The sequence below is a fragment of the Anser cygnoides genome, chromosome 13 (assembly GCF_040182565.1).
Source record: "Anser cygnoides isolate HZ-2024a breed goose chromosome 13, Taihu_goose_T2T_genome, whole genome shotgun sequence".
Classification (NCBI taxonomy): Eukaryota; Metazoa; Chordata; class Aves; order Anseriformes; family Anatidae; genus Anser; species Anser cygnoides.
The window spans coordinates 7,700,197-7,722,873 of NC_089885.1; the positions used below are offsets into that span (position 1 = coordinate 7,700,197).

Genomic DNA, 22,677 nt, shown 5'->3' on the forward strand with positions numbered 1-22,677 from the left:
ATCTTTTTTGGCTTTATCCAGTGCTCAATTCATGAGCAAAATTGTTTTATATTTCAAATCCATTTGAGCATCATGTTACTCTGAAAAGGTCCAAAGATGATAACTTCTAGTAGTCTTTTGTCATCTGATATCCAAGAGGAGCACATCTAAGTAGCTGCTGTACTACGCATCTCCTAGTTACCTCTCACACTTGCACACTGGTATCTGATAGCTTTCACAGCTGTACTGTCTCAGGCATTTTTGGAGAAGTCAGCTAAATTTCACACTTAGAACAAGTGCATGGATACAGCAGGGCTTACTCTTCACAGGCACTTTATGATAACATTAAATGTCACACATTAAAAACGTATGACACTTCCCCTGTTAAAAGTGACAGATTCCATATAAACAAAATCCCTATAATAATATAGTATTCTATAGTTGAATACAGTGTTAGGGCAGATACAACATAAAGTCAGCATGATTCATGGTAAAATAAAAGTCAACTTACTGAGATATAACGTCTTGGCATTGTCTAAATGCAAAGGAAAGTAGAATCAGAATATTTCTACTTTTCTGTCTAAAATTATGTAAAAACTGATGGTGCTCCTGCAAATTCTTTTGATGACATGGTGTTTTTTGAGAGAAATCAGTTCTAAATGTTCTTTTGACACACTTGCAGGAAACAAAGATTTATTTTTGTTTCATGGTGATACGCATATTTCTGCTCACTCACCTTCCTTCTCTAAAGCTTTAAAATAGAAGATACCCATCCTCTGTCTTTCTGAAAGCCAGTGTTTATGTTGACAAGAAGCTGAAGGAACAGTCAGGGCTTCAAGCAGGAATGTCTGTGTTGCTCTGCAGTTGGAGATCACCCAGCAACGAGAACGAGAGTCTTGTGTATTCTTTAGTTTTCCTAGTAGTAAAATCCCAGCTTTAGGTACTATCAACATGAGTGGCATTATGCTCTAGTCCCAACAGATTGTTGGAGCAAGAGCTCTGCATGCTGCAGTGCATCAGTAACATTTTGACTCGCTGTCACTGGTTGTTCATGGACGAAATGCCTTCCCTGGTGGGCTTCAAACCTTGCCTGGTTGGGAGAAAGGATGCTAAGCGGAGTGACTGCTTCCTCACCGAGTTACCTTTGCCTTCAGGAGACCGGATGCCAAGATTATTCAGCCATCCTCAGCCCTCTCTTCTCCAGCATATCAGGGGGGTTCATTTCCCTGCTGTTCTCCAAATAGCAAAGGAGGAGAATGTGCTTACCCATGTACCACTCCTGTTGAAACCTGCATCAAAGCCAGCTGTAACCATAATGTCAGTAGGCAACATTGTGTGTGTCCTGGGAGAGGACAGGCAAATGGAAGTTTTCCTGAGAAAATCCATCATGCCCAAAGTACAAGGTGACAGATATGTAGGGAATAAAACTGGTATTTTGTAAGTGATCTCAGTGGATAATTTCTTCTTTTCTAGCAAAAAAACCGTTAAGGTAAGAGAGACAGTCAGGAGGACTCAGCTGCAGAACTCAAACAGCTCTCCCTGCCAGTTGGCATAATGACATTCAAATCATGTTTATTCATGATAGCATTCTTTTTATAACCCATCAGATAATAACTTCCATTGTTTTATGTGCTCGATTGCCTGTTTACAAACTGAGGGGGACTTGCTTTTCCTCACTGCATCTACAAATAGGACTTACATACATGATGAAGGATATACTCCACAGGTTTTATTCCTTCAGGCAACAAAATCAGTGAGGTTTAGCAGTGCAGACATATCTAATGGGTATCCTGAACTCAACCTTTGTTTTATGTGCTAGGTGTCTAACAATAAAGCAAAGAGTAGATACACTAATTCACCCGTGCGTGCGTTGGAAGAAATAAAGGAGAAAATGTTCAATGCTCTCAGAACCAGGGTATTGCAAACACAAAATTATTGGAAGGGGATTTCTTAATATATTCGTTCATGGAAGCAGTTGTCCCTGCGCCTCAAATTTATGTCATTCGTAATGGGTCTTTTCAGTAAAAGAATATAATTTAACAGTAATATACAGAGTTTTACCAGAAAATTATTAGAAAATAAATGAAAAGGTCTTAGTCATTTGCAGTAGCAAACTTCGGGGCAGCATGCTGCTTTGTAATACTTGAGGGCAAGGAAGAAATTTTCCCTAATAGCAATCCCAGGCAATTGTAAGATTTTTTTTTTTTTTTCCTGCTGAAACAGGATGTGTTGAAGCTGGTAGAGACAAGATAGTTTGTGAGCTTAGGTGCAATGTGCCAAGATAGCTTTGTGTTCTTTGGGCTTCTGCATTTTTTCTCTCTTATTAATTATATTTTTACTTATTTATTTCTAGTAACTAGCACTCTTGAAGACTTTAAAAGAAAGCAAGGAGCGCTTTTAACCTGTGTGATTCAACTTAAGTGCTAGGAGAGTTTCCCCTGGGCCCAATTAGTCCCTGTTGTAATGACTGACTGGTGATTGGTGTGGTTTTTGATTGCTGCTGTCATGATGCAGAGTTCAGCAGGACCGCTGTTTGTTTGTGTGAAGGCAATTAGAAAAGAAGTGGCACCTCCAGGCATTTAACCATGTGCAAATCAGGCTGTGTGCCGCTTCCTGTTCTCAGAGAGATTTAAGAAATATGGTGCTAGAGATAATTCCTGAGTTTTCAAATCACGGGCTTGCTGTTATGGCCTATATCACTGACTGCACTAGGCATGTTCTGACATTTCTGCGTCACATTTCCTTCTTAATAAGGACGTTAGCTCAAATCCAACTTAAATGTAAACTTACCTACGCTTTAATGAGATAGATCCAACTGAGAGAAACTTTACTGAACTGCTAGATCCAAACATCTTTTCTTCTCTATCCCAGTATCCAAGAAGCCTAAAAACTCCCTAAACAGAGCTAAACTCACTGTGAGAAATACAGGTCTTGCAGTTAAGTGCCTCTGGTGAGAACTATATTCCTGATTGTTAACTTGTGGAGACATTCTTGGATATCTGTTTTTCAAGCTGTCATCACTGTAAGCCTTTTAAGATTACCCTTCAGTAAGTTCTCAGAAGTTCTGTCTTTTGAATAGTGATGTTTTAGTTTTTCTTCATTGTAAGACATAGGCCTCTGGGACATCTAGTATGTGTAAGTCAAATTGTCATCTTGTCTCTAGTAAGTCTTGTGTGATGATTGTCTGAGGAGTAAAGATGTACAGAAGGACTAAAAATTCTTAAGTGTGATGGGTTAGCTCAGCACAAATACTTTTTCTACCTGAAGGAACGGGCATTTGAATGGCACTTCCATCTGGATTCACAACACAGGTTTCTTGGAGGTTCAAAGGAGGTAGAAATAGTGGAAGAATATTGGATTTGTAACATGGTACTGTTTTAGCATCCTGCACTTAATTTTCTGAGATCATACTTCCATGACGTTTTCTTTTACTAGCAGGATCCTGAAAACCGGTCAGATGTTAAAGGAGATCTAATATGGAATGAGGATTTTTCCTTATCATGAATAGGAGCTGGGATTAGAATTGCAGTTATAAAAGCAAATGAGCAAGCAGACTACAAGACAGGAGTGTCTGGAGTTGCACCAAGGCCCAGCTATCACACACATGCCACAGAATCACTGTGCCTCATGGTATGTCGTTCAGGGAGCATCTACTGCAATATTAAACTGTTGAATTGTTCCACTTCAGGTATTGCTCTTTCACTTGACAAAATGATAGCAAGAAAATAATGCAGCACATAGGGTAATTTCAAAACTTTGAAAATAATTGGGATTTGTAACCTCTGACACCGTAAGTAAGAATTCGATCTCTTCAAGGCAATGACCCCAGACACACAAAAGTTGTAGTTGCAGAGAAATAAGGTAATGCTGGAGCGAAACCTTGGAAGAGTAAAAATTTATTCGTTTTTAGGAAAGAGGCTACATTTATGTCATCTGAAAAAAAAAAAAACCAACAAAAAAAAACAATAAATTACTTATTTGTCTTTAAACACATTGGCAAACCATGAGCTCGTTGATCTGGGTGAAACAATCTCAGGTACCAATAAAATGACTTGGTAATAGTTATGTCAAGTGTGAAATTTAAACTGGAATAAAATGATAAAAATTCTCATGAAAAGAGAGGAAAACCATCAACTGTTCAGTTAGGTCTGAAAGCTGGTAACACATTCTAATAGCAGCTGGTAGTGGATTAATTGCTCTGGACCTCAAGACATAAAAACGGTTGTTGCTGTTGTTGCTGTTGTTCATTTAATTCAGAACGAGCAAAGATAAATGCAGGGGATGGCTTACACAGACCTGTAATAAGTATTTCACTATGCCAGTGGAAAAAGTCATTAAAACAGACAGGCAGAGTGTTTAGGTATATTGGGAGAGGTCTAAGTCTGAGCTGTGCTATATCCTGAGAATTGCTTTAATACGTACACTTCCCAGCTTTTGGATCTACCACCATATTAGAGTCGTAGAACTTTAATAAATAAATATGGAATGCAAACTGACACTGCAATTAAAAAAAAAAAGCGAATCCTCTTGTATAAATATGCAATTCTAATTTTGGGGTGGTTTTCAATCTAGTAGATATAAATAAAATATTCAACCACTTTGCCAACTTCCTCTTTATAAGACAGTGGATAAACTTGAGAGAGGGTATGTCCCTTGCATACTAGAGACAAAATTGTTTTACTTGACTCTTTTAACAAACCTCCCTGACTGGTAGAAACCACAAATGCTGAAGAAAACAGTTTTGACAAAGTCATGAATGTTTTCTGTAATTTGAATTCAGCTTTAGGGCTGATGAATTGTGTTGAATCCAAACAAAGTAAAAAATAATTAGGGGTTGCCACTTCAATTTCAAATGCCCTTCTTAACCATTTCTCTGTTTCCTCCCTTTTTCCTCTCGTCCTTGCTTTGAAGTGAAGCCAAACTCATGATTTTGTTTGCTTTGAGACCTGTTAAGCTCCCTTGTTTTTGCCTGTGTTTTTCTATTGGATTCTGAGCTGGCTTCAGTTTGTGTTTCAGAGCCAGTTCCAGGTGGTCTGGGAATTACGAATGCCTTGCCACCAGAACAGAGGAAAACTGCTTTGTGAACTCTGAAAAAGCTAAACCCTTTTTCGCATTTTCAGTCTAAAGAGTAGGCCCAGCTTATAACTAGCTCCTTGAAATAGGGAATTGTAAATCTTAGTTTTTGTGGAAACATAAGACTTTACAATTTTTTTCTTTGTACTGCAGAACGATTCTTTCTTCCCCTTTTCCATTCCTCGTATGACCACTGCTACTGCTTGTAGACAAGGAAACCACTGGTAATTGAGTCCCGGGGAGGATGAACGCTTTGGATACCTTTCACAAAACACAAATTATTAAAAGACACACTTCAAAACTCATTGGCTTATTTCCTTTACATGTGGAAAGTGGGCTCTCTGCAGTCTCTCAGGTTCCTTTGGGTGGCATGTAGTCAATGATACTCTCTTCTTTGAGTTTTATATGACTCAGTCTCTCTTGATACTGTGATTACCTCCACAAGCCCTCCAGCATCCTCCCGAGCCACCTGGAAGATGCATCCTTTTTGATCGTTCACTCACCAATTCTGACAGCAAAACCCAGCTTACTGGCTTTGCTGATCCTTTTGTTTCTTGCATGTTCCAGCTTCTCTCATTAAATGTGGTGACCTGTCCTGCCAGTCTCCAAACTGCTGGGAGCACTGACCTCCTCCACTGAGTTCCATGACTGTGTACTGAAAACAAAAATAGATGCTCTGTTTTATAATTCTGTAATTCCTGTAATAGGCCATTCGCTTAGCTTTGAGAAGAAGAAAAGCAAGAAATGGAGGATTCATGTCAGTCTGCATGTCTTTATTAAAATATAAAACAAACAAAGCAACAACAACAAACAAAAAACAACCATTACCAGAAACAAATGTAGCTCAGTTAAGGAGAACCCTTGGTGGACACAGAGGTCATTAAAACAGTTGGAAAGGAAGAGCTGGATCCATCCCAGCGCAGCAGCTTCGTGGGCTTCCTGAAGGACCTCTGTAGGTGAGTTTCCATCACCTCTGACCTGCACCATAATTTTCCTATCTAGGTTGTAGAAGTAAAACATTGTAGTGACCAATGACTTGTCTACATTGTTGACCTTTCCTGACTTCTCACTTGAGTTGTCACCTGCTAGAGAACCCCTTTATGTCTCAGGCCCCACAAGGGACAGGAGACAGTACGTTCCTGTTTGCCAGGAAACCAAAGCCACATTTCCCTGCAAATTACAATCCAAATTGCAAATTTCATTCTGCATAGGAAAATAAACTGGTTCATCTACTAATTTCAATGTAAAATGAGCATGGTCAATTCCATAGGAATCCTCTGGTTAAGCCATAGGTAGTGTATTTTTTTAGGACACTGTCTCGTAGCACCTGGGCTGATAGAAAGGTAGTAGACACAGAAATCTCCAAGAAAAGTGAACACAGACCCACCACCCTGCTTAGAGGACTGTGTGGTGAAATCCATACCAACCTGGGGATTAGCTTCCCTAGCAAACGAAGGAATGGCTCACATCCTCTATAAACAATGACTCCAAGGCTTCTGCTTCAAAACTGAGAAAAACGGCAAGGTTGATCAAACTGCTGTTTTGTTTTACACATGACTGAAATGGAACTGTTATCCCAAACTGACTAGATTAAAGGAAGGCTGTTGCTTTATTAACTGGAACTCCTGCAATTGCAGAAGTTGCTCTTTGTTGAATTACCATCAGTAGTGCTAACAGGAGTGGCTGGTGAAGAAGCATTCATAAAGCTTTCAAGTCTATTGCTGTTGGCTTAGTGAGGGCTTTCTTCATCATGAATCTGAACAGATTTATTGTCTTGGTCATGGAGTATGAACAAAAGTGATAGTGCTCACCAGGCACTTAGTTTTCTCAATTCTAATTGTAACTAGTGAAAAGAGTACTACATTTTTAGGTCGTGGTTTCAGGAAGCATTTTAAATAGAAGTAGTCTCCAGCCCTGTTCAAAATACAATCTAAATAACGCAAGATTATTAGCAGAAAATACAGTACTATTAAATAACACTGAGTAATGGTCAGCTATTCAAAGTAATTATTCTTGATTAGCGTTGATCATTATTACTAAGAGCATGTGACCTTATTTGCCCCTAGTAATACTTATAGTTATTCAGGAAAGTTAAATAATCATTCCTGATTTATTACTATTGATTATACATAGTCACACCCTTTTTTTTGTGGATTTCAGGGCTGCATTAGAAAGCGTTGAAATTTTCCAAGTATGTTTTATTTTCTTACAAAGAAGGCAACCCTATTCAAAAGCAAGTAGTTTAGAAGAAAGCTGCCTTATGTTCCACAAATCATGTAGGTATTTCTGAAAAGGCCAACTAAAATGATGCATCTTGTTTAGTCCAGATAACTTTTGTTTCAAGTAGAAGTGTAATTCATGTAGTTTGTGAGGATGAGACTTTTCCATAGCCTCTCAACTGAAACAGAGCATGGCAGTGCACCAAGAGCCTTTCTTCTCTAAGGTGAGGGACAGATAAAATACCTGCTGACTTCATTACGTGAATGTTCATGCGGTGTTTTGAAGATCTGGGAGCGGGAATGGGGAGTGTGTGGCAAATTCAGTATTTCCTGCAGCATATTTTCATGTCAGTGGCATTTGTTGCTCATGTGGACAGTGTGAAGGCAGAAGGGGGCTAATCTGAGATTTGGAAGGCAACTTCAGCGCTGGGACCTGTCCCGCACTCTTGAGTGTCTCTTTGTGCCTCAGTTTCCCCGTTAGAGGAGTAGCCCTGCCTCAGTCTGGCAGACAGCCCTGTGGGGAGATCTGCTGTAAGATGCTTCGGTTGGGAACCCCGTGTTACGGTCTGTTCTGCTGAATACCTAACTCTGATGACTTTGAAAGCTGAAGGTTTCAGAAGATCGCTCATTGATTTGCCTTGCAGATGCCATCTTCTGCAAATACCTGCTCACAGCATGCCTTTGACAAGCCATTTGCACGCTGTTCTGTCAGCACTTGTTTAGCATGAAGCGTAGAGCCATGATGAAGTGCCCCTTTAGGCCTTTTTATTTTCTTCCTAACTACGGGCTCACTTGACAGGGTGACATGTTGTTCAAACAGTGCCTAAAAAGAAGACTTGTTACGGAGCACGCAGGATTTTTTTTGTTTGTTTTAATTCAAAGCATTGTCATGAGTCCATTTGGAGGGAGTAGGCATCCAGTACCATTAGTGTCAAAGTTTGACTGATAGATTGCTTTCCATGTGCATAGGGCACAACAAAAATTGTCTGCCGTGCCATTGCCTCGTCTGAAGTTGTTTGCAGCAGAGCTGCGATGGAAGAGGCGGCAGCAAAGCCGTAATATCTTCTGCAAGAGACTCCACAGCTCCCTTTGATGGGAGTAACCACCCAGCATGTCAGATGTACTTCAGGCTTTTTGGTTATGGTGTAGTCAATTAAAATGACAAAATGATGCACGGTGGGAGGAAGAACCTCATTATATTGTTGCTTGTACTTTGTAGTTTGCTTTTAAAGGACTCTGTTTGCCATCACACCTAATGAAGGCCAAAAGCTGACAGTCTGGGTTGCAACAATCCTGTGCAAAGTGCAAATGCTTTACATTAACACCACAACAAACATTGGTTTGGGTTTTTTATTGTGTGCCTGATAACTCTGTTAAAGATGTGAGTCTGAAGGAATTTAATTTAATCCTGTTTTCATGATCATGAGGCACAGGAGCTGGGTTGGTTGTGTTTATTCTAGCCTGATATTAAGGAAAAAAAATAAGCTTAGACAGCTCCCAAACCACTTGCCTGGGTTTAACCCTATCAGGGATCTTTCATGATAGAGTAGGGAATGGTTTTAATTGCTAAGGGATTGCATTTTTCAATATTTTAATGCCAAAATATGATTTGCACATATGTGCTGGGTGCCGGTGCCCAGGCGGGGCAGCGGGCCTGCAGGGTGCTGTGAGGAGAGGCTGGTTCCAGTGGCCCCACCACAGGGCAGGGCTGGGCCCAGCAGTGGCACTGGGGGAAATGTATCTGAAAAAAGGAGAAAGGCTACACAGCTGTGAGGAAGAAAAGTGTGAGGAACAGCCCTGGGGCACTGGGGTCAGGGCAGGAGGCAGCGGGAGGTGCTCCAGGCCCGGGGCTCCCTGCGGCCTGTGGAGAAACCATGTTGGAGCTGGGGCATGTGCCCTGAAGGAACTGCAGCCCATGGAGAGGAGCCCGTGCTGGAGCAGTCTGTGAAGGCCTGCGGCCCGTGGAGCATGAAGCAGGGCATGAGTGTGGAGGAAGGAGCAGCAGGGAGGAGCTGTTATGCACTGACCATGGCCACCATGCCCTTCCCCTGCACCACTAGTGGGAGGAGAGGCAGAGGAGTGAAAATAAGGGGTGAGGGGAAGGTGTTTTAGTTTTTTTTTGTCTTTCTCACCCATCTAAACCTAATTTAGTTGGCAACGAATCAAAATAATGTTTTCCTAGTCAAATCTGTTCTGCCCATGACAGTAACTGGTAAGTGATCTCCCTGTTTTATCTCGACCCACGAGCTTTTTCATCTTATTTTCTTCTCCCTTCCCTGTTGAGGGGGAGTGAGGGAGCAGCTGGGTGGGCAGCTGGACAAGGTCAACCCCCCCATTGTACGCTGTCGGATTTTATATGGCAGTTCCTTCAGAGGGAGGAATTCTGTCTCCATGATGTTTAACATCTAGCACAAGCTAGTAATAACCCTTCATCTTAATTGTTAAAGTGCTGCATACTGGTGTGAAATCTCCTGAAGTTGAAGGAGGAGGAGTGTCTGTGGCATGTAGAGGAAATGGAAATGATGAATCAGTGCATTCCAACCAACATTTGAGGTGGCAACAGTTTCCTGTCTGTAGGCTTGCGAGATCAAAAGAGCTGATGTGCTGGGTTAGATCACTTGTCAACGAAATTTCTCCAGTAATCTTCATAGTAAGCCAGAAATGAGCCTTTATGTCTTTTAGTAATGCAGTAAATGCACAGTATGACAGCCACTGTTCAAATGTGTCACTGAAGTGTTTGTGAAGATCAGTGTTTAACAAGGAAACTTACTGTACTGAAACAAACTTGGTTAAAAAAAAATAAAAGTGTGTGTGTGTGGGTAAGATAAATGACGTCATCTTTCTGTCCCTGCAGAAACTCAACGTATTGCATGAAGGTGTCCATGTCCTTGACAGTAGCTGAGAATGAATCTGGGCTTTGCTACAACAGCAAGATCAGATATCTGGAAAAATCAGAAGTCACTAAGAGAAAGACAATCTCCTGTCCTGATATTGAGGATTACAAAACAGCCAGTCAAGAGCCAGATGTTGTATGGTACAAGGTAACTACTGCTGTGTTATTGCTATTGTGCTGAAGCTATACAAAACTTCCACTGCTTTAACCACTGTGCCTCTGTGCCAGTTTTCACTTTGGTGGGATGTCTCCATACCTGCTGCTCTAGTAGAAACAAAGGGAGGCAACCTAAAATGGAGCCAAAGTTTTATCAAAACTGTCAGCTTCAGCAGTGCTGCCCAATTAATTTTTATGAAATCTGTTGGGTAATTTTACCAAGGCCTGTTGAGTTTTACCAAAGTCCGTTGGGTAATTTCACAGAGATAAATTTAGTTTTGCTGAGGTTCATTAAGTAATTTTACTGAGGTCTGTTAATTTTAACTGAAGTCTGCTAGATACTTTTATTACTCAGCAGGTGAGTGTGCTGGCTGTACCTTCTCTAAGGCCTATCAAGTATCACACAGCACTTTAAGCAGCAGAAACATTGATGTGTTGCTGTAGCTCTACAAGAGAACTGGACAATGACTAAAATGCAGGTTGTCTGTCAGGTAGACATCAGGTACCAAGACCGAACCAAGGTCTTGACAAGTTTCACATTTTGTCTGGACATGGACCAAAGTCTGATATTTGAAAAGCCGTTGGGTATGAGGAGCTGCAGGAAACAATGGGGAGGAATAAAGAGATGAGAGTCAGAGGGAACAAGAAATAGTAGTTGGACAAGAGGAAGATCTCAGTGGGATCAGTGAAATATAGAGTTTGGACTACAGGGATAAGAGGAGGATGAGTTTTGGACAAACCTTGTTCAGGTAATGAAGACAGAAATGCACAAAGCAGTTAAATCCTAAATTTTTGCTTGATTTAGCAACCTTAACATTCTTTAAAGATGATTATTTTGTGTGAAATAAGTGTTACGTGCAGAGCTACAGAAATCTCACGTTCTAGCTTATAGTAACAAAACGTGCCATAACCCATTGTCAGTATAAACAAAAATTTTCTTTCAGCCATTGAAGCTGTTTCTCTCAGCATATGGGTGAATATCTTCAGTGCTGTTCATGCATAAAATATTTGTATTCACTTAAGCCTGAAATCTCAATAGAAAAAAGGGTACCAAAGAGAAGCTGCTTGTTGCCCTGTCTACCTAGGTATTACTGAACACCTGACCACTGAGACCTCTTTGTTGTACAATAGCATGCTGCAAAAATAATCTGGCAGGGATAACCTTCAGCAGCCATGGAGCAGAAATCAGCCTAAGAAAGATGCATGTGCAACCCCACATCACTGATGCTTTGTGCTGTCCAAGAACAGGGAAGGAAGAGGTTTGGTTCCATACAGCCACACGCGTTACCTGGGTTGCTCACACAGGTTGGTGGCACCAGGCGGAGTGTGACAGCTGACTGACAAGTCATCGCTGTGGTGAAATTGATGGGAATTGATACGGTTGGATAATAGCAGACAGTCCAGGTCAACAGTCTTTAGTCTGGCTTGATAATGTAAAGAGACATTAATGGAATAACCTACTACAAATACCTCCTTATTTATTATTAACAATAAGGTGCTATCAGTTCAGTTCTTAGATAACACCTCTATTATCTGGACCGGAGTCAGGAAGCTCAGTAACGTGAAATGTCAACGTTAATGTTATGCAGAAGGTTATAGCATTGTCAGGTTATCCCTTGAAACATAATCCTGAAACAGAATTTAGAAAAATATTCTAGAGGGTATAGTAGTACTAACTATTAATAGAAATCTGCCTCTTCAGAAGAGCTGAAGTCGTTTCTAGAAAATATATAATTACGTAGATTTCAAGATAATATGGTGAGCACTGGGGTTACCCTTAGAAACTGCAGTCTAGTACTTAAAATCATGCTACATTAGGTGATGTGTGTGACAAAAAACAGGTCCCTTCTCCCAAAAAATAGTGTAATGTGATATTTCAGTTTAGGGCCTGATCCTCACTTCCCAAAGAATGCATCTATTTCCAGACATAATATTGTAGATCTTCAATTTATTACCCTGTAACTTTGTGTTCGCGTTTAACGTATCCATGAAGGTATAGTCAGCCATCTTCCCATGTAAATCTGCTGCAGAGGCATTGGAGGCAATTGCTTTTCATTATGCGGAAATATTTAGAGAAGATTTTCACGGGGAGAGTATAAATTGTCCAAAATAGAATAGCGCATAAATATATATGAGGAAGTCCTGAAGGTTCTTCCTTTATTCTTTGTCTGAAAAGAAAAATCCTTGTGGACGCAAGAGAGACTGTCAGTCCCCTGATAGTTGGGGAATTTGGACTTCTGACTGATGAACTGATATCAGAAAAGACACCAGTGCTGCCAGCTCACAGTGTGCAGGACTCACCCTGCCTTCCAGAAGCCTTCTCTGTGTGCAGAGATTAATGAATCAGAGCCAATAATTGCATCAATTTAGAGGGAGTTAACTGTAATTTAAATACACTCTTAAAATAATTATGCCTGAGTAGATTTCTACATACGCACCCAGTAAGTAATGCTAAAACATTTGCTATCAGGGCTTTTTTTTAACAGTAGTATGAACTTCACTTCTGGCTAGAATTACAGCGCATGAAATATTTCTTTTGAAAGATTTCCACAGTTAATGCCATTGATATACACACAGCTCTGTTAGGCCCATTAGAACTGTTTTGACAAGAAGTATAAGGATTTTTTTTTTAAATAAATGTATATGCCAAGGCATGATTGAATGAATGGGATTTAACAGTAAGAGCAGTTTCAAGAAAAATCAACTGGCAGAGGAAAAAGGTATATTACATCTAGAAAGCAGGGCCCTAATCCATCTCCGCCACCTCTTGCCTACTGGTGGGTTGAAGGAAGGGCTGTGAAAACAATCAAAATGGCGGGTGAAGGACAATAGTTGTTATTTACCCTACAAAAAATAGAGTTATTGAGGTGCTGCCACTTACATTTCCAGGAAGAGAAGAAGCAGCAGCGTAATAACTCTCTAATTAATTATTTTGGGGGAAAACAAACAAGCAAACAAATAAAAAAACATTTAAAATGTCTATGGAGGATACATAGGCTAGAAAAAAAACTTTTACATTCTCCCAGCAGGTAAACATAATGCAAAAGCAGAAAAAAAGCAATTGATTAAGCAAGCAACAGTCTTATACTTGGGCACTTACTGTTTTAGTGAAATTAGTAGACCTTTGACAGCAAAATCTAGATTGTTTCCACAAAATGAAGACTAGTTATTTTTTTTTATTGGCTCGATCCTGGCCTTTTTTTGTTTGTTTTCTGCTTTAAATAGACATCTTTATGATTTCGTAGCTTTCTCCTTTTTTGCCTTTTTTTGTTTTGTGGATTGAACTGGTCTGTGAAAAAAAGAGGCAGGATAAAGGAGGCATTTTCAACACGTATTTAAAAAGCCTATATAGTCAGTAGACAAAAATAATTAGCTAAAATTTGGCAATGGGAGGCTTATAAATCATTCTTTAATATGAAGTATTTTAAGTAGACAAGAAAAGGAAGTTAGTGGAACAATTTTTCACTGTAAAACCACAACAGCACAAACATCATGCTAAATCATTAATTTCTATAGTAGTAAAGATGTCACCCTTCTTATTATGAACATGTAGTTTATAAAACTATAAAGCATATGAAAATGCATCTTTTCAGTCTCTTCATTTGTGTACTTTTAAAAATAAACATACAGACTATTAAACTGGTAACATATTTATGTCAGGGTCTTCCAGTGTTGCACTGCAAGGCTGCCTATCTGAAATATGCTTACTGTGTTTATTCCTAGAATTGTATTCCTTCTAAATTAGGATTGAATAGAATTGAATCATATTCTCTGCCCAGACTTCAGATTTACTTACTCCAAGTAGATGGTTGATGCAACTCCATTGCACCTGTAAATAGGTCTGAAAATTGAGTGCAAATCAGATAGGGCTTTACGCCATTTTCCTGCTCAGATCTGTTCCCCACATGAGTCTCAAGCCATGTCAGTGTAATTTAGTAACAAAACTAAGCTCAGATTTTTAGCACAGCAGAAAGGATCTGGATTGTGAGCATTGTGTTTCATCATTGTTAGCTGAAGTTCACATGCAAGACGACGTTTTTATCTTTGGAGATAGAAAAATAACATGAACACTGCTACCTGCAATGGAATTGCACAGCTTAGGTATTCTGTACTTGACTACATTGTAACTGAATTTGACCTATTAGAAAGAGGGATAATTGCTTCAGTGCTCAATTTGCAGGTGCAAGGGCAGAAGCTCACTGTCTTGCCTTTTTACTTCTTTATTATTCTCCTTTAGAAACCGACATTGTAGATTTAGAGCGTGTATGGAGTCTCATGAAAAAATGATATTTATGTCATTCCAATCCTTTGCTGTCATTCTCTATATTTGAATGTCAACATATTTTCTTGTTTGGTTGTTTCTTAAAAGAAAGCTTTGTTTTGTTTTGTTTGCTGTATGTTTGACACTGCTATTGCAGACAAACAGAAAATGGGGTGTAGATCAGGGCTGTTTATGTGAATTTCTGAAATTGGTGAGCCTGCTGCTGATGGTGATGCAGGATTGTTATTCGCAGTCTGAGAGCTTGTTCCATGTTGCCACCTTGAGAGAGGGAATAAATGGCATTAAAGGTACTTGAGTCCTAACTGTGCTGCTTTGTATGCTCTGGGTAGCAGAATTAACCAGAGTACTCAGTGTTTTAGAGAACTGAGAAAGGCATGATTTTGTTTGTGTGCAGAACAGACTTGATGCTAAAGCTACTGAGAGGCAATAAACATATAATCCTAAGGTACCATTTTAAAGAGACAGTGGTAGGATCGTGTCCATGCACAGTGGTTCAGAGCATTTCAAGAGGTAGCCTGAGTACCATTAGTGTGGAAAGGGACTGGTCTGGTTGCAAGGATGCAGTACATTAGGAAAAAGAGAGCCATCTCGTCCAGCGTAACACACTTTGTACAGGACTCAAATGCTGTTCCAGTAGGACTACAATGCATAGGGATGAACCTAAATCTGACGTCTGCCTGAGAAAGTCAGTAGAAGTTGCAGACCATCAGAACCACGTACTCTACCAGATGACGCACACGGGGTGATGCTACAAAGAGTCCAGGGATGGGAAAAGGCTGAATCAGAGCTCACACCTCATTAGATGCGAGAGAAGCCACTGATGAGACACAAGACCATAAGGAAACCAGGTTTCTTAAATTCTCCTGCTCAAAAAACTGCTGCTGTTCTTCCTGTGTTCTTCTGTTGGTAAATGAGGCTGAGACTGCGTAAAGTCTGTCTCCAGGCTAACTCTTAACAGATGTTGCTTACGCTCCCTTCAAACAGAGATGTGTTTTAATGGTCCATCCTAAAATAAAGATCTTGGCAGTTGTCCATCATGAAAAAGAGAAAATACTTAGCCATTGCTTCGGGGCACCACGTATTAAACATGGCCCATGTGATACAGTGGGAATTGCTGAACTTTAAAAACAATTCTGTGTAATTTCTGTCTTCAGATTAATTCCAGTTCCAGATCTCCATGCTTTCTGGAATTAGATTTGAATTTTAATTGCAAAATATATTGAGGTTGTTTACTTATGTATATAATACTGAAAATCTGATCAGGCAACACTGTCCTATGTCATACAAGCTGGGAAATATTGCAGTGTTTTTTTGCTGTTTTTTTTTCTGCAGGAATGTAAGCCAAAAATGTGGAGAAGTATTGTAATTCAAAAGGGAAATATTCTTTTAATACAAGAAGTCCAGGAAGAAGATGGAGGAAATTATACCTGTGAACTGAAGTTCGAAGGCAAGCTTATACGAAGAACAGTTGAATTGAAGGTTACTGGTAAGAATTCTTGTTTTATGCCAATAGAAAAAACAAACTTTTAAAATGAATACAAATTATTTTCACGTGTCAGTGCATCTCTTTGATAGAAGTAAGTCCAAACCAAATCCCAATGGCCAAGTAGTCTCAGACTAGGAGAAATTTAGGTCAAGACCTACAAAATTCCACAGAAGATGACCACTACCTTTTGCTCTCTACAAAACCTGGAAATGCTGATTCTAAAACAAAGGGTAGAACAGACTTTAGCTCAGCTCATATGCTGGAAGAAATTCAGATTCCCGTTTCATTGTTAATGCTTACATAGAGGAAAAGCTGAGTGAATATAAACAGACTTCTAGTGAGATTTGTCCTAGAATATAACAAAGCCAAAAGGGACATCTTGAATCACTAATTTATTTTTTGGAGTGATTGTTCCACGTATTTTATCTTTGGTTTAATTTACGATGGTCAACTTCTCTAGTCTAGGGGTTGTCTTCACTGAAGGCTGTGGCACAACCTATTCCTAGAATGAAGTTAGGAACATTGGGCTGTCAAGGAGAAGCACCCTGCTTATCAGGATGTTCATACATTTTATGTTTCTGAGTCCACATAGTAATCTAGTCAACAGTGTTTTTCCATCACTTTTTGTCAAGTATCAATAATGAATGGGTATAAAAGTGTTGCCTACCCCTGCATTCCTGATTCCTTTCCATTCCACTGTACAGTATGACATCTGTAATTATTATTTTGCCTTCAGTGTCTGTGGAACATTGCAAGTATCTGAAAACAGCTAAGATTTTCCAGCCTTTTCACACAACCATATAAACAAATGGTTAGTTTTTTTTTTTCCTGTGTTCTGACATACTGATTAAAATGGGTCCTACATAAAGTGGTGATAAGTAGAAATGTATTCTCTTGTACCAAACAGAATTAGTCCGTATGGTATCTCTAATATGATCTTGAAATACAATCCTTTCCTTTGATTTCAGCAAAATCCATTTTTATTTTCTTATCATTATTCCTCATTTTTAAACGTGTTATTTTTCCTCTGTGCCAGACTCATATATCTTGTGATTTTTTATTGTCCATTTTGGACCATGGACAGATCTCTAAAGTATTGATTTGACCTACCTGCCCCCAGACCTGTCAAATGAAGATATAATACATGCCTTGGGGATAGTTGCTATCCTAGGTAGCATGCTTCAACCAGAATATGAAGTAAGGTTGACAAAGTGAAAATGAGATGCATCTAATTCAATTCCACATGATGGATATTCTTTAGATTACCGACAGTGTGCTCTGCCTCTTATCATGACCTTGTAAGAACTGGTGTGTTCTCTTCATCATTATATGAACAGTGTGGTATGTTAATACTTAACAATCTAATGACTTTGTCCTAAACTAACTATAGTATGTGTTAAAGTTATTTATTCTGTTGTTTATGATGTGAGTTATCAAAAACATAAGTATGAAATATGCAAGTGTTCTCCTTTTTGCAAAATGCTTGAGAACCAGAAGATTGTTTCCCTTGTAATTTGATGTGGAATTTGCATTAAATTAAATGTCCTTTAGTTCATAACAGCACCTATGTGTATATGTTACATATTCAGCATTACAGCAGTGTCAGAAATATAGAAACCATCTCCACTTATAGAAAAAAATAGATGAATTTTAGCCAAACACTTTTTCCAGGTTTAAGCGTTTTGGAGACGTGTCTGATGTTGTGTGTTTGCTGGACAAATTTCTATCGTTATCTATAATAAGCTAGAAAGTTTGTATAGATGATGACCTGAATGTATGCTTAGGAGCTACAAATGTAATACACAGGGCATGTAAGCAAATGATCATGCAGCTTGGTGCTTTGTAAAGTTTCTTTATCCTGTTTCTGGTTTGTTTTGGTTCATGAATTTTACATGCATGTGGTTTTAGCTTGTTGGGGGGGGGGGGCAGGGGTGTTAAAGAAAACTCATACAACAAACAGCAGAGGATTACTTGTGTTGCGTGGCTGGTGGTGGGTCCTGAGGCAGGTAAGATCACAGGCTGGAGCAGGTGCATGACATATTTAGGGATTTGTTTGAAGAATATGTCTCACTTTAGGCAGAAGGAAAACTACATATTATTGTTGTTATTAGCACACATCCTGAGAATTTGCTTACCCTGGGGCTAGTTCAGATGTAGGTGCAAGGCACCTCTGGAGATCATCCCGTCCAACCCCCAGCTCAAGCAGAATCAGCTCAAGCAGGCTGCCCAGGGCTATGCCTGGTCGCCTTCTGATTATATCTCCATGAATAGAGACTCTACAACCTCTCTGGGCAACCTGTCACCATGTTGAACCACCCTCACGCTAAAAAAAGATTTTTCTTATGTTCAAACAGAATTTCTTGTACTGTATATTTTGTGTGTCCATTGCTTCTTATTCTTTCGTGAGGCACCACTAAGAACACTCTGGTTGCATCTTCTTGATGCCTTCCCACCAGGTGTTTATATACATGGATCAGATCCTCCTGAGCATTCTCTTCTCCAGATGGACCCACCTCAGCTCTTTCAGCCTCTCCTTGTATGATAGATGCTCCAGTTCCTTAATTGCATTTGTGGTCCTTCACCAGACTTGTTCCAGTATGCTCATGTCTTCCTTGCACTGGAATCGGTGGTGCACTGGGCCCCATTATTCCCCTATCTGAAAACTGAGTTCTTATCAAAACATACCACTGTACCAGGAGCAGGTAGGATGGGACCGGAGCTCAGACTGCTGAACGCGCTGCTCTGTGTAAATCACTGTTCGCAAACACTGCTGCAGGCTTACCAGCGAAGCCGTGGTAGAATTATCTCTGCTAGCCTGTAATGCAGATGGGGAGAAAAGGATCTTGCCTACTGCTTTCAGAGGCTCTTTGCTCTGCAGGGACTTTCTAATGCTGTTTCTATTGCAGTTACTTATTAACATGCCTGAATTGACATTTGTGAAAGTACATGTGCCTGAGTTCCGCTAACAATACAGATTTTGAACAGCAAGACCCTGTTGGCCACTGCCAGCAGCCATGGTAACCTGAAATTGTTATCAAAGAGTTATTCTGACAGGGAAACAGGCAACTCCACAGCTCCCTCAAGCAAGGAGAGCTGCACTGCCATGGGTAGAGAGGAGGCTGGGTTGGTTTCCCTGTAGCCTTTCAGGCATCCACTGAAGTATGCAATACTTGAAATAGCAGTTAAGTCAATTTAAGTTATTTACTTTAGCCCTGCAATTGTGTCACAAGTGGGGAACGTGTAGAATAGAGGTCTACTTTTGTGGGAATTACATGCAGACAAGTGATAGTTGGTGATCTCGTACATGTTTTTCTATGTGTTGCCATACTTGCCGTGTTTATGCTCTCCAAACAGGATCTTTCAGAATCCATGGGGAAAAGAGGAGGCAGAAATGAGCAATATTTGTATAGGATATGTGTAATACATGCAGCTCTTTGTACGGAATAAGTATTGTGCATCTAATAAAAATTAAAAGATCCAGAAATTAATTCATAGGTCATATAAATATCCAGGCCCCTTCATGCAGCAGATAGGACCTGCTGATCTTTGGAAAGCAGCCGTTGCTCACTTTTCAGGCAAGCTTTGATTGCTGTGTTTTCCAAGAGAGTGGACATGTCTTCTGTTAGTTGAGGTCTCCAGAAAACTATCAGCAGTGGCTCCTACTAGTGTGTGAGTGATTGCTTGTTCTGATATTGGGCTCCAAAGCAAAGACCCATTGCTGTTTCTGAGAAAATTCAAATGGAAGGTCAGCAGCCAAAGCCTCCTGGCCGTGTGAAAGTGGAAAGCCATCTATGATTTCAGCAGTCTTTGTTTAGTAACACAATACCAGCAGCTCAACTGGTAAGTCACATGGCTATGGCAGATGTTGGATGTTTGGCACATAAATACTCCTTTTACAATACATAATTTGCTGGTCTCATAGATGGAAACTGAAAGCCATCAACATAACATCTGCCTACTGTAAGAAATGAAAAGTAATCTGGGTTGTAATAGTAGAATAAATAGAGCACAAATCAAACATGCTGAAAGGCATTTGTAGCAAGGGCTGGTGGAGTACTGTATATGGCCCCATATGTCATTGGATTGCTACGATGGCTAAGGTATGGGAGAGGGCGATTAGGATTATAAAAGGCTTCAGAAGTTATCATTCTTTGTGGTTTTAAGGAAAAGGCTTTCAGCCTAAAATATATGTGAAAAATATTTTGACACAAAATATTTATAGGGACAAAATCCTGAGCTACAATACAGCACTAATAAGCAATGCCTACATCTTGCTGTTTGGGTGCATTTAAGAATAATAGGTTGTCAACAAAACAGCTTTTTCATCACTAGTTCTTCGTGGGTTTGTTCTATTATGCAGACAGATGTGAAACAAGTCTCATCAGCCCTTTTCACTGAATAAACATGACAATAGCATTATCACTTAGCAAGTAACATGTAACCCTTCAGTCTGTAAAAAGGAAAATAAAACAAAAATGTTTTCTCTTTGCTTCTTGGTAGTTTTGTTGTGGATGAAAAGATGAGGTTAGCACCTGTGATTTAGGGTTTCTAAAACATGAAAATTGAACAAAACCACTCAGGGTTTAGTAAGAGAATAAGAGTGTATCCAACTTGAAAAATGAACATAAAAATATAAAGATAGCAGTATCAGAACTTACTAATTTTCAATAAGCACCTTTTCGTGTTTTGGAGCACTGGTCTGTGAGGAAGCAGGCTTGTAAGAAGATGGAAGTAGCTGTAAGCTGAAGATGGAGAAAGGGTGGCCCTGCTGAGCAAGGAGCCAGCCCTGGTGTCCTGGGACGGCCGGGTCTCCCCTGGCAGGTGGGGCTGCCTTGCAGGGTTGTGCTTTTCCATGGACAGCTGTGTTGGTGGGAGAGTTTGCCTTGATGTGATTTGTGAACTCGTACTGGAGCATTATTTTCCAAATTGACAGCAGAAGGTGGCCAGCTGACCAGTTTCATAAACTGCCAGTGATGTATTGGAATGACATGCAGGATTTACTGGGCTGCTCCGTCCAGCAGCCCTGTCCTCTGAGTTTCCTTCAAGCCCAATTCTATCTTCATCTCCATCATTTTCTTCTTATAGACTGCTAAAATGCTTGGCTGTTTCTAAAAGCCATTTATACAGCAGTATTTGTTTTGACTGTCCTAAATGACAAATTATTCCACATGGCTACATGAATTGAATGATTCTGCCTGAATTCACTCTTTGCTCATAGTTTTTCAATTAAATTCTTTCAGATCTCATTACACTGCTCACTTTTCAAATTACACCTGCTGCTGTTGCTAGATTTTGTTTGTGTGTTTGGGACCCCTCTGTTAGCAGGAGCGATTGATGGCGATTTCCTATTTTTAAACCAAGGGGGTGAATTGGATTTAAAAACGCCAACAATTAGTCACGCTTCCAACAGCACCAGGGACAGAGACAAGCTACCACAGAATAAGTGAGAGTTTGAGCTAAAAAGTACATCCCTATTTTGTGGAAGTTGCTTTTCTGCATATTTTAGCCCTCTGTAAGCTGGGTATACTATTTCACATCATTTTTAGTGGAAGCTAGTGGCACGTTGGCAGGAACCAATGGGTGCTGATCAGTGACAAATTTGCACCTGCAGTAATCTGTAAGTGCACCCTAAGCCTTATCAGCTTACAGCAGATAGAGTGTTCTCAACATAGTCATAGAAATGACATGTGGATTGACAACATTTTGGGCTGTTGACAGGGAAACTGCAGAAAAAAGTATTAAAGTAAATTAAAAGTGTGTTTGAACTGAACTGCAATACCTCATTTGGAATTCCAGCTATTATAAGGGATTTACTTTTGTGGTGTAAAATATGAGTATTATTATTTGCTTAAAAATCTGAAAGTATTTCATGATAATTCTATCCTAATGTCATTGTGTTTTGTCACAAGCAGTTTAGCAAATCTGCAGTGAATTTATGAAATGCTTCAGTATTGCTTAAGTAGTTACTTATCAAAAAAAAAAACAACAGTTTAGCTCTGAAAGGTCACTGAGCTCTGAATATCATTGTACAGATGGGAATTGGATATACATAAAAGCAGGGTCAACATAAGACACAGGTTAAAAAAGCAGGTAGCTAAGGAGTCAAAGCACAGAAACTGAACTTAGTCAGCAGAGATTCCTGAAGCAATACTGAGGACGTGCCTGTCGCACAAAGCTCTGGTCTGTAGGGATTTCTAAGTTAACTCCGAAGGAGCTTTTCAGCAGAGCTAGGTAAAATATTTGTACTGCTTTTGGTACCCAAAGTAACTCTGACATCTCTGCCTGGCACTGCTCCGTGCAGGGAGGGCAGAGCCTCGGGGTCCTGGAGGAGGCCAGGTGTGCTCTCATCCCCCTGTTGTCACTTCATAGGTTGTGCCCCAGAGCCTTTTCCTTGGGGATGGGATGAAGTATCAGTTATTAACCCCATTTTATCACCAAATAAGGCAATAGTGTGTTAAATGAGCACTGTGTGGAAATAACATCTATTTCTGTTTAATAATTTTAGTATCAGAGATCATACTGAAAGATTCTGTACTTCTTACTTTCTTTTGTCAAATGACTTCTTTTTGTGAACGGAGAGGTTTTCATT

The 22,677-nt window shown here is 39.8% G+C and overlaps 1 protein-coding gene across 18 annotated transcripts in view; it reads left to right on the forward strand.

Annotated features, from left to right (window-relative positions):
- IL1RAPL2 (interleukin 1 receptor accessory protein like 2) overlaps window positions 1-22,677 on the forward strand; it is a 425,448-nt gene that overhangs the window by 248,339 nt on the left and 154,432 nt on the right. For all 18 annotated transcript variants that reach the window (XR_010834812.1, XM_048075288.2, XM_048075281.2 and 15 more), the window contains 2 exons: window positions 10,126-10,312; window positions 15,935-16,088. Coding sequence is in view for 17 of the 18 variants with exons in the window: in XM_048075288.2 (XP_047931245.1) it covers window positions 10,126-10,312; window positions 15,935-16,088 (341 nt within the window). In the remaining variant the exon portion in view is untranslated. The remainder of the gene's footprint in view (window positions 1-10,125; window positions 10,313-15,934; window positions 16,089-22,677) is intronic.